Source organism: Mobula birostris, chromosome 1 (genome assembly GCF_030028105.1).
Source record: "Mobula birostris isolate sMobBir1 chromosome 1, sMobBir1.hap1, whole genome shotgun sequence".
In the NCBI taxonomy this organism is placed as follows: Eukaryota; Metazoa; Chordata; class Chondrichthyes; order Myliobatiformes; family Myliobatidae; genus Mobula; species Mobula birostris.
The window spans coordinates 200123023-200136079 of NC_092370.1; the positions used below are offsets into that span (position 1 = coordinate 200123023).

At 39.4% G+C, this 13057-nt stretch overlaps 1 protein-coding gene across 6 annotated transcripts in view; it reads right to left on the bottom strand.

The window, feature by feature from the left end:
- samd4a (sterile alpha motif domain containing 4A) overlaps positions 1–13057 on the bottom strand; it is a 174188-nt gene that overhangs the window by 63543 nt on the left and 97588 nt on the right. For all 6 annotated transcript variants that reach the window (XM_072268648.1, XM_072268617.1, XM_072268626.1 and 3 more), the window contains one exon: positions 2081–2190. In XM_072268648.1, the coding sequence (XP_072124749.1) occupies positions 2081–2190 (110 nt within the window). The remainder of the gene's footprint in view (positions 1–2080; positions 2191–13057) is intronic.

The following is a 13057-nucleotide window of genomic DNA, read 5'->3' on the forward strand; positions in this document are numbered from 1 at the left end:
CTTTCTTAGTTCTAGTAATCCAGACTCCAACTGAGTGATCCATTTCTGCTGGTTTGGCAACCCAGTTACGGGGTACGTAACAATGCTCAGTCGCCCTCTAAGTAATGAAAACATGCTGGTATTATCAGGTATGACTGGAAAACACTGGCAAAGGTAAATCCACAATTCAACTGAAGCATAATACTTCCTTTATACACCCCTTTTTTCCTTGTTGGGTAAATAGAATTCAAACTGTTTCAGGTTCAAGATAAATAGGAGAATCACACTGATATTAAAAAAAATTAATGCATAGAAATTTGCATGCTTAGAAATAATTTGAAGCACTGACATATTGGAACTGGTAGATAAGGAACCAAAGAACATTATGCCAACAGAATTTTGCTGTCCTTTAAATGATGCCATAGGATTGCCCTGAATTTCAACTGATAAACAACTAGTTAAAAATTTCACAAGACAGATATCATTTCTGATAATGGATTCTTCACATCAGCTCAGATTTTGAGGTCAAATCTGAAATGACAATGAATCCACAATTGAACCAAAAGGCAAAATAAGCAATGATCTGATCCATAATTTGGCCTCAATTATTGAAAAAAAAATCAAAGATGTTCATAAGTAAATTAATCAAAACATGTATACCACATACAACCTTGAGATTCATCTTCTTGCAGGCAACCACAAAACAAAGAAAACAACAGAATCCATAAAAAACCCACACAACCAGGAGTAACAAACATCCAATGCATGAAACAAAAACAAATTGTGCAAATAATAACAAAGTAAACAAGTAATACACAAAACATGAACCACACAGTCCCCGAGAGTGAGGCCACAGTCACAGAGGTAAGTAATGCCACAGCTGCAGATTCTGTATAGTACTGAGGTGAGTGAAGCCAGTATAGGAGCCCAATGGCTGCAGACCATAATTGCGGAGTCCATTCAGCACTGAGGTGAGTGAAGATGGCCCAGACCACAGGGCAACAATTGCTCTTGAAACTGGCGGCACGGACCAAGACTCCTGCACTGCATGCCTCATGGTAGGTCGGTCAAATCCAGGCAAATGGGACAGTGTCAGGTGGGGGATAATGGCTGACATGGAGAGGTGAGCTGAACACCGGTTTATCCTCTGCCCTTGAAGCTTTAATTACTTTAATCTTACTTGGCACTTAAATCAACTAAACATCCGTTCGTTTTTGCTCTCTGGCCCTGGGCCCCGCTGATTCATTCTGGCCCAATATATACTCCAGTAATGGCTGCTGTGGCACTCTATGCATTCTTGAGAGTCCAGTTTGCCAAATCCTTCAGGAGACCACAGAACACTTAAACGGTTCAAATGCCAGAACACTTAGACGGTTCAAACACATACCTCCCAAAGGGAAGTTTCAGGCTGCAGATTGCAGTGATCATAATATACTAAGATAAAACAATTTGAAAACTTCCACATAATAAATGGTAGTGCATGTTTTTCCTTTAGTATTAAAAGCGGTAGTCTCATCTGCAACCATATTATTGGCTTAAGCCATACTTCGGAAATTCAAGCACATAATTTTGTTTGATGTTTAGTACATCAGGGACCTTTTGCAGATGAGAACATTAAACAAGATCAGCAACCACCTGGCAATTCCACCTCATCACATTTCCTTCTCAAGTCTCTTAAATCCTGACTTAGAAATACGTCATTCTTCCTTAATCATTATTGAATTGTAAATCAAGAACTACTAATTAATAAAAGTGGCAAAGTATCTTCACTACCTATACTAGAATGATTTCAGACAACATTGTTCCAATATCAATGCAAGATCAATTGGAGAGGGATTAATAATATTGGCTTTAGAAGATCAGGTTCTGGTTTATTGTCATTGTCTTATATGAAGTGAACTTTGTTGTTTCATGGCAGCGGTACAGTGCAAAAACATAAAATTACTGTAAATTACCAAATAAATAAATAATGCAAAAAAGAAAGGGAATAGTCATCCCAAGAATGAACAAATGGAACAAATGATGGGAAAATTTAACCAAACATAAGCATTTACAGATAAATCATCTGCGGATAAGTGATGATTAATGTTGAAGAACATACCCGTGCTTCCAGTTGAACTTCCGTGAGTGCCATCATTTCTTCATACGTGAGTTTGGAGAATAAACCTGCATATTTATGCAGACGCAGACTTTTTAACCAGGCTGGAACATCTACAATTAAAGAAATATTAACATACATTAGAATGTATCTGTAAACAGATAAAATTTACCTTTTCTAATGCTACCTTCTTCACTCATCAAAACCATATACCTTCGAAGTTTAAATACAAAGTAGAATGTTGTCAATATTAAGCTTTAGGACCACCAAACCTCTATACATACTTTATCCCTGGATAAAATAACTCTGAATCATCAGCAGAATAGACTGACCAGCTGCATACATGTAGAATCACAATCAGTTGAGCTGACCAAACTCATCTGCTATGTCAAACACTTTCTAAATTTAGAAGAGTTTTGGTGTACTTTTGCATAGTATGTTCCAATCTGTTCTCAGGAAAAAGAATAGATCACAACCTTTAAGTGAAGGCAAGGTTACTAATGCCACTGGAGTTTCTCCAGACAAAACACTAATACATATAGATGTTATTTAAGCTTTGTAAAATTCAGATTATTTTACCATATTAAAATGATTTTAAAATTCATTCTTAATGAAGAGTAATAATAAACTTCAAAAAATATTTCCACAATATATTGACATTTTTATTATTTTGGACTAAACAGACAATGAATTCTGGAGAATAAACCAGGAAATTACTACTCTTTAATAACATGACACCAGGTCTGAATTTGAATCAATTCTTGGCCAAGTAAAATGGAACACCTGTGATCACATGTGTAGGTGAAGGGAAAAGAACAAGTACACTACTTGAAATATAAAACACAAAACAGTGTAAGGCTAGCAATCACATCTTGTTGCTGTTGGAAACATCTCATATAAAAGGTAGTTCTTGCAGAGAAATAGAACACCAAATAGATTTAAGTTCTGTTTTTGAAAGATTAACTATTTGGAACAGATAAAATTGCTGGCTAGCTGCTCCTGAACTGCAATAATTGCATTGTTTTAGCCTCTGATGTACCCTTCTGCTGAAAGCCTCTGTCCCAAAACCTCAAGAGTATAGAGTCTGTCTTCAGACAAGTATTTGGCTTCACTCTCAGAAGGGATTTGACAGCTGGTAAGCCCTGTCCCTAGACTCACGTTATCAAAACTGGCATTACTAACAGGAATGTCTTTGACATTTACTACTAGTTAGCAAAGTTCAGAGCTTTTTAAAAACAAAAACAGTTAACAAGTTTCTACTCACATTTTACATGCAAAATTGATGCATAATGCAATTAATACATAATTGTTCATGTTAACACAAACATTAAAATCTACTTTAATAAATGAAAAAATCGTGCATGTTACTTTCTGATTTCTCCAATTTATTTGAATAGGGACGGCTATGCTTGAGCCTTGTTTAAGCTGGTATAATTTCAATGGATAGAATTCTCAGTTGGCAAGATCATCAGCAAATGGAATTTGGTCTCAACAAGTGTTACATGATGCATTGTGGGAAGTTAAATGGAGGTTGGACACAGAATAAATGAAGGAATGTAAATGAAAAGAAGGACCTTGGGGTTTAAATCCATAGGTAGCTGAAAGTGGTAACACTGGTAGATGTGGTAGTGTAGAAAAAATGAAGATGCCTTCATAGGTAGGAACAGAGAACATAAAAGTTGTGACAAGTTGCAACTTTACAAAATGTTGCTTAGATTGCATGTGGGAATATTGTGTACAGTTCAGTCTGCCAGACTATAGGAAGGGATGAGGTTGTGCTGCAGAGACTGCAGAGGAGATTCCCAGGATGTTGCCCAGACTGATAAAAGATTAGATAAGCTGTGTTTGTTTTCCCTGCAGTGAGGGGTAACCTGAAAGATATCTGAAATTATAAGGAGGTATAGATAGGGTCATCATCATCATTATGTGCCATGTCATATGACTTAGGCAATCATGGTCCCATGACATGACTGGTCTTGGCAAATTTTTCTACAGAAGTGGTTTGCCATTACCTTCTTCTGGGCAGTATCTTTACAAGATGGGTGACCCCAGTCATTATCAATACTCTTCAGAGACTACTTGGCATCAGTGGTCACATTACCAGGAATTGTTATATGCACCAGCTGTTCATATGACCATTCACCACCCATTCCCATGACTTCATGTGACCCTGATCAGGGGAGCTAAGCAAGTGCTACACCTTGCCCAAGGGTGACCTGCAGGCTGGTGGAGGGAAAGAGTGTCTTACATCTCCTTTGGTAAAGATGCATCTCCACCCTGCCAGACAAAGTAGGGTAGATAGTCAGGATCTTTCTTTTCCTAGTGGTAGAGTTATCTGAAACAACAGTCTAAGAAGAAGGTATTTTAGGGGAAGAGAGTGCACTTACTACCTGGAACTCGCTGCCAGAGGTAATAGCAGAGTCAGATATAATCACCTATATTTAAGAAGCATTTAGACATGGCTTAAATCAGCAGGTCATAGAAGAACACGAATATAATGTAGGAAAATGGGATTAGTGCAAATGGACTAAAAGGCTGGAACGGATATGGGAGGTAGAATTTCTGTGCTGCACAATCCTTAGGGAACTCTTTATGCCCTAATGGGCTCCATCTGAGGCCCACTGAAGAGCACAGGTATAAAAAGCAGTCTTAGTAGCATGGCCTGGTAATTAATAGACATATATGGTATATCTTATATATAAAATCTTGAATAGCAAGTTATCACAGGTGGATGGGCATATACAGCTGAGGTTACCATAAATCAGTCAGACAGTCAGAACATTGGAGATACTGTGAGGATTCTAGTGGCCTACTACTAACTCCTAATTTGCATGTTCTTATGCACAAATATATGAGTGAATATTCCAGTGCCGATATAGGCCCAGACGAACAAGTGACTTCAAGGCTTTCATGATTAAATCCAAATATTTGCGTTGGTGTGGAAACAGTAGATCTGGAGCAATGATAACAATCAACCAAAACCAGCACACATATCAATGACTAGTTGAAAAAATCCATTCTTTTCAATTACAAATGACATGACAAGCAAAATTACATGACAAACAGAACTTGTTTCAAATGATAAACATATATAATAACGTTAAGAAATATCAAAAAATAATGTCAAATTTATTGGCATTTTGAGAATGTCAAATTGGTATTGAAAACTGAGTTATTTAAGCTACTTTAAGACTCAAAATTATTTAATTTGAAATTCCTATTTGATTTACTCCAAATTGTGTAACACAAATTCACAGATAACTTAGAAACAAATGTAAGTACATTTATGATGAAACACTAAAATAGTTTGGTCACATGAAAAAAGAATAATTTTTGCTCTTTTGCTGAGGCTGTCTAACCACTGACTTTTTATTTCAGATTATTTTACACCTATTATATTTTTCTCTTTGCTTTCAGTATATCCTGTGGTAAATATCATTCTTTAAGTCCTTGGTTTGCTAACATGGTTTTAAGACATGGTCAATAACCTCATTTTGCAAGCATTTTAAAAATCAGATCAATTTTTTTCCTTGCTTCAATCAAGTTTAAGGGTATGGTATAACTAACTTAAAGCTTATGAAATTATTGTGACATTCACAAGTGTACTTTTATTGCTTGTATAACCAAACCGATGGCTTTCCGTTTTATTTCATATGTTGCTATTTTCACATTTAAAATGTCATTATTAACTTTACTGCATTCACACAAAATTTTTTCTGACAAAGTGTATTTACAAATACAGGTTCTCCATAGGTTATGGCAGGGTTCACAACACGAACAGTTCATGTCAGAAACATGACTACAAACTGAGTTTCTAGAAGAAATTGTCTACTGCTCTACAGCAGCCACTGGGTCTCCCAAACACACAAGTCATATGTACTGCAGAGGCTGAAAATAAGCTGGGCATTTAGAACCTGGGGTGGATCTGTCATCTTCTCGTTCACTCTTCTCTATTAAATGCAATAGGGATTTTTGATTTATAAATACCTACAGAGATACTCCTTAGGTATTTATTAATTTAACATGCATTCATTTGACAGATTGTTAACAAAGATGATCCCAGAGCAACTTGTACATGGCTACTATGATGAAATTGCCAAATAAAAATGTTAATCTCTGAAATTTTCAAGTGAATGGGAGGAATAATTCATTAATTTACATGTGCATGAAGATTTCAGAAATCAATCTTAGCTCTAATTTTATGCCCACAGAAATAATTTTGTTCCATCAGCTGTGTTGCCACAATTCAATAAATTACAGTCAATCTTGAACCAGTCCTTGCAATTTGCCTTCATAATTTAACTCTCTCCATGTTATCATTCCTAGCAACAATTCTTCCAATGTCAATATATCCTTCCTGTGACGAAATGTACACAACCTATTGAGGTTGGCCAGAGCTTTTGAAATATATCAGATAGTCAAAGGTTCACAAACACGAAATGCTGATTGTTTCAGTTTCCACTAATATTGTCTGATCTGCTTTCCTCCCATCTCCCAACCCCAGCACTTTGTTTTTGTAATGGATAGATTTGTTTTATGTAGTTTCTTTTTCCCTTAAGGTGTCCTAATCTCATAATGAATGAAGTGATCTTGAAATTTAATCCAAGGAAACATGTTGCACAAAGTGAGGCTACGTGTGTACAACCAGTCTACATTTTACATTTCTCCGTCTCATTTTGTTTTGGTCTCTAACACATCTTTTCTCAAGATGAGGCTTTCTGTTCCAGGATATCTAAAGAACTTCCTTCTTCATGAAACATGTCTCATGTCTCTGAGGCTGTTAGAGCCATCACACATATTTTCTCCAATTCCCCACCATCTGCACTTATACAACCTCCACCAAGACTGTACAGAGAAAATTTGCTGGGTCCTCATTTTTCAACCCACCAGCCTTCATGTTCAACATATCGTGCTTCATCATTTCTGCCAGCTGCAATGGGATCCTGTCACAATCACATCTTTGCCTTCCCCACCCTTTTCTGCTTTGGCTTTCAACTCTCTTCTTGACTCTCTGGTTTGCTCATCTCTATCCAGCCATCCCTTCCTGTCCATTGGTACATTCTCCTGCAACCATAGGAGGTGCAATACTTAACTCTATTTCCTCACTCATCACCAACCAGGGACCTAAACACCCCTTCCAGGTCAGACAAAGATTTACATACAACTCCACCAACTTTATCTACTGCATTCGGTGTTCTTGATGTGACCAATGGTGAGACCAAGTGATGATTGTTTTTCAATGGCCATCCTGACCTCTTGGTTGGATACTATTTCAAACTCTTGGTTGGATACTATTTCAAATGCCTTCCCATTTCCACATCAACTTGACAATCCTCAACCTTCTCCACCGTAAGAGTGAAGTTGAACATAATGTAGAAGAATAGCAGCTATATTCCGCCTAGGTCATCTACAAGCAAGCCAATGGTATGAATATCACATTTTCTAACTTCAGATAACTCTCACTCCCTCTGGTCCCTTCTCTGCTCTGTGACCTTGCAGATGTACTTAGACAAGAACAACAACCAAATTTAAATTCCTGGAGAACATCAGCAGAGATAATGCTGCAAAAATGGAAAGTGGAAATCGTTACTCTTGATGCTCTGATTAAGAACAAATGATTGGAAACTGATCCAGGTGAGGATAATCCTATGCAAATGTAAAACAGAGATACAGCGGATATGTAATCAGCCAATTCATGAGTCAGAAAGATGCAACTGATGATTCTAACCAAGCCATTCTCAAAATGATGATGTAGACGTATATGAAAAATACCTAAATGCTTGTTCAACTCGAAAGGCAATAAAAATGTTATGATATTGGAGCTTGCAAACCGTGAACCTCAAAACAAATTCAGTAAGTCAACAGTTGAATCTCTTCAATTTTTTAAAATTTATTGAGATACAGTGCAGAATAGAGCCTTCCGTCCCTTTGAGGCATGCCGCCCAGCAATCCCTATGTGCGACACAAGCAGCAGCAGTACTCTCAATGAATACAATTAAATATTCCGGTTTCAGCCTGTTACAGCTAAAAAGCACAACTGCTTCCAAGGTCAGTACAGTCAACAAAGATGTCTTAATGAGTTTAAACAAATTATCACTTGCTTAAAACCGATGGAAACAACAGTCTGTGGTCAGAAGTGCCCACGAAGTAAACCTCGGGCGTACATCAGGTTTACAAGTGCACTTAAGGAAACGGGGTATTAAACTATCTATACCAACTATCTTGCTGGTGAACGTGCAGTCTCTGGTGAATAAAATCGATGATCTCAGAGCCAGGATGTTGAATCAGAGGGACGTAAGGACTGCGTGTGTCCTTTGTTTCATGGAATCCTGGTTAACCCCTTCTGTAATGCATGCAGCGATTTAGATTGACGGGATTACTATACACCATCAGACTAGACCTATAGAGTCTCTCAAAAGCAGAGGTGGGGCAGTATGCCTCATGATCAACTCTTTTTGGTGCACAAATATATCAGTGCTGTCCCAATTCTGCTCACCAGACCTGGAATATCTAGCAGTAAAATGTCGTCCTTTTTACCTACCACAGGAGTTCTCTGGGGTCATTCTGGTCGCAGTTTACATTCCATCTCAGGCCAATGTCAAGCAGGCTCTAGGCGATCTGAGCAATGGGATCAGCATGCACGAAACAGCGCACCCTAACGCCTTCACCATTGTTTTGGGAGATTTTAACAAGGAAAGTCCGAAAAAAAATCACTAAGCATATTACCATCAACAGATCACTTGCAATACCAGAGGAAACAACACACTGGACCATTGCTACACCACCATCAAGAATGCCTACCGTGCTATTCCACGCCCTCACTTTGGGAAGTCTAATCACCTAGCTGTACTTCTACTCCCCGAATATAGGCAGAGACTGAAGACTGCAGCACCAGCAGTGAGGACCAAGAAGGTTTGGACGAGGGAAGCACAAGAGTGCCTACAGGACTGCTTTGAATCAGTGGACTGGACTGTATTCAGGGATTCATCTTTGATTCTGGCTGAATATGCTGCAGTTGTTACTGACTTATTGAAACCTGTATGGATGAGTGTGTGCCGACAAAGACTTACTGTACATTCCCAAACCAAAAGCCGTGGATGAACCAAGAGGTACATCGTCTGCTGAAGGCTAGATCTGTGGCATTCAAGTCTGGCAACCCAGGCCTGTACCAGAAAACCAGGAATGATTTGCGAAGGGCTATTTCAAGGGCAAAGAGACAATTTCGAACGAGATTGAAAGCGAAATCAGATGCACGGCAACTCTGGCAAGGTCTGCAAGACATTACTTCCTACAAAGTGAAACCCAATAGTATGAATGGCAGCGATGCTTCACTACCAGATGAACGCAACATCTTCTGTGCACGCTTTAAGGGAGAACACAACTACAGCTGTGAAGATCCCTGCCTCACCTGATGACCCTGTGATCTCAGTCTCAGAGGCTGATGTTAGACTGTCTTTAAAGACAGTGAACCCCCGCAAGGCAGAAGGTCCTGATAGAGTACCTGGTAAAGCTCTGAAAACCTGGGCCAACCAACTACCGGGAGTATTCAAGGATATTTTCAACCTCTCACTGCTACGGGCAGAACTTCCCACTTGCTTCAAAAAGGCAACAATTATACCAGTGCCTAACAAGAATAACGTGGGCTGCCTTAATAACTATCGCCAGGTAGCACTCACATCAACAGTGATGAAATGCTTTGAGAGGTTGGTTATGACTAGACTGAACTCCTGCCTCAGCAAGGACCTGGACCCATTGCAATTTGCCTATTGCCACAATAGGTTAACGGCAGATGCAACTTCAATGGCTCTTCACATGACCTTAGACCACCCGGACAACACAAACACCTACGTCAGGATGCTGTTCATCGACTATAGCTCAGCATTTAATACCAACATTCCCACAACCCTGATTGAGAAGTTGCAGAACCTGGGCCTCTGTACCTCCCTCTGCAATTGGATCCTTGCCTTCCTAACCGGAAGACCACACTGGCGCACCTCAGGGGTGTGTGCTTAGCCCACTGCTCTACTCTCTGTATACATATGACTGTGTGGCTAGGCATAACTCAAACACCATCTACAAATCTGCTGATGATACAACCATTGTTGGTAGAATCTCAGGTGGTGACAAGAGGGTGTACAGGAGTGAGATATGCCAACTAATGGAATGGTGCCACAGCAACAACCTGGCACTCAACGTCAGTGAGACGAAAGAGCTGATTGTGGACTTCAGAAAGGGCAAGATGAAGAAGCACATACCAGTCCTCAGAGGGATCAGAAGTAGAGACAGTGAGCAGCTTCAAATTCTTGGGTGTGAAGATCTCTGAGGATCTAACCTGATCCCAACATATTGATTTAGTCATAAAGAAGGCAAGACAGCGGCTATACTTTATTAGGAGTTTGAAGCGATGTGGCATTGTCAACAAATACACTCATAAACTTCTATAGTTGTACCATGGAGAACATTTTAGCAGGCTGCATCACTGTCTGATATGGAGGAGCTACTGCACAGGACTGAAAGAAGCTGCAGAAGGTTGTAAATCTAGTCAGCTCCATCTTGGGCAATAGCCTACAAAGTACCCAGGAAATCTTTAGGGAGCAGTGCCTCAGAAAGGTAGCTTCCATTATTAACTCAGCGATTCAGAAACAGCTTCTTCCCATCCGATTCCTAAATGGACATTGAAGCTTTGGACACTACCACACTTTTTTTAATATAGTGTATTTCTGTTTTTGTACATTTTTAAAAATCTATTCAATTATTATTTTTTTTCTCTCTCTGCTAGATTATGTATTACATTGAACTGCTGCGGCTAAGTTAAAAAATTTCACGTCACATGCCGGTGATAGTAAACCTGAATCTGATTTAGCCCTAGCCTCGTCACAGGATCCATTTACCTATCAACCGGTACCATCTATGGACTGAGGGAGGAAACCAGAGCACCCGGAGGAAACCCACATGGTCAAGGGGAGAATGTACAAACCTCATACAGGCAACAATGCAAATTGAACCCGGGTCACTGATAATGTAAAGCATTGTGCTAACCGTTAAGCTATCAAAATATTGAAATAGTACTTCATATACATGTCTAAGAATAACTAGACCTGTGTTAAACATTCTCAAATTCATGCCAAATCTCTGTTACTTTTCACAAAAAAACAAACTGAAAACTTGCTTTGAGTAACATTGGTTAACCCCTCTCCCAACAAGTAAAAAAATAAATGAACAGATACTACATAAGGCCTGACCCTCAGTACTAGCTGCAACCTCAGATGCGTGGCAAGACAGCAGGACAATAGTATAGGTTCAAGAACCACCCTCCCCCCCTCTCCCAGCATACTACTAGCTAATGTCCAGGCCATTGAGAACAAGTTGATAAAACAGGGGAAGACTGACCTATCAAAAAGAACTGAGGGACTGTTGCGTGTTATGTCTCACCAAAACAAGGCTTGCACCTATCACCGTTCAACCTGTGGGTTTCTCAATTCACCGGATGGACAATATGGTGTCCTTGACCAAAGTTAGATTCAAAGGGGTCTGCTTCTTAATCAATTTCTTATGGTGCTCAGACGTGATAGTCCCAGTGAACTCCTCTGCCTCAACCAAGTTGGTGTATCTGGTGGTGAAGTGTCACCCATACTATCTGCCATGGGAGTTCACTTTAGCTATCCTAACAGCAGTCTACATCCCACCTCAGAAAGACACAAAGCCCACACTTAATGAACTTATACTCTGTGGTTAACAGCCTTGAAATGGGATAGCCAGATGCCCTTTTCATCATTGCCAGTGACTTCAACTAGGCTAACTCCAATTGTCAAAAGTCAAAGTAAAATTTGTTATCAAAGATATGTATACGTTACCATATACTGCCTTGAAATCCATTTTTATTGCAAATATTTAAAGAAGGATGAAAAAAATGAAAAATATGCACAAAGACTGACAAACAACCAATGTGCAAAACACAAATTGCATGATTAATAAAAATATTTACCAAGAACATGAGTTGTAGAATCCTTGAAAGTGAATCTGTAGCTTGTAGAATCAGTTCAGAGTTGTGGTGAATGAAGTTATCCATGCCACTTCAGGAGCCTAATTGTAGGGTAATAATTGTTCTTGAGCCTGGTAACGTGGGACATAAGGCTTCCATACTTCCTACCCAACAGTTGTAGCAAAAAGGGGGCAATGCCTGGTTGGTGGCTGTCTTTGATGATGGATACTGCTTTCTTATGGCATTCCATGTAGGTGTGTTCAACTGAGCAGAGGGCTTTCCCTGTGATGGACTGGGCTGTATCCACTTTCTGCACACTTTTGCGTTCTTGGACATTGGTGTTTCCACATCAGGCTGTGATGCAACCAGTAAGAATACTGTGCATCTCTGGAAGTCTGTCAAAATTTTTGGTGACATCCTGAATCTATGGAAACCTCTAAGAAAGTAAAAGTACTGAACATCAGGACATATCCTCTGATATGATAATGTCAAGAAATTTTAAACTGCTGACTCTTTCCACCTCTACTACTCCATAAGTATGGGCTCATGGGCCTCTGGTTTCTTCATCTTGTAATTGATAACTAACTCTTTGGTTTTGGTGATGTCGAATGAGAGGGTGGTATGGCACCATTCAACCAGACTTTCAATATCCCTCCCATAAGCTGATTTGCCACCACTTTAGATTTGGCCAGCAAGTGGTATCTCAGCAAACATAAATATGGTATTGGAGCTGTACTTAGCTACAAAGTCATAAATATAAAGTGAGTAAAGTGGTTAAGTAAAGAGTGTGCTACCATAATACTACCAGTACATCTTCTGTCCCACTACAGGCAAAAGAAAAACATCCCCGACCATTGCTATACAACCGTCAAAGATGCCAAGAGAGCCGCGCGCTAGAATCGTTGCTGGGTCAGGGTTTGGTCCGTGCTATTGGTGCTGCTCTCTAGTGTTCAATCCCAGGAATATAGCTGGATTGCATTCATTTGTGGCTGCACTAG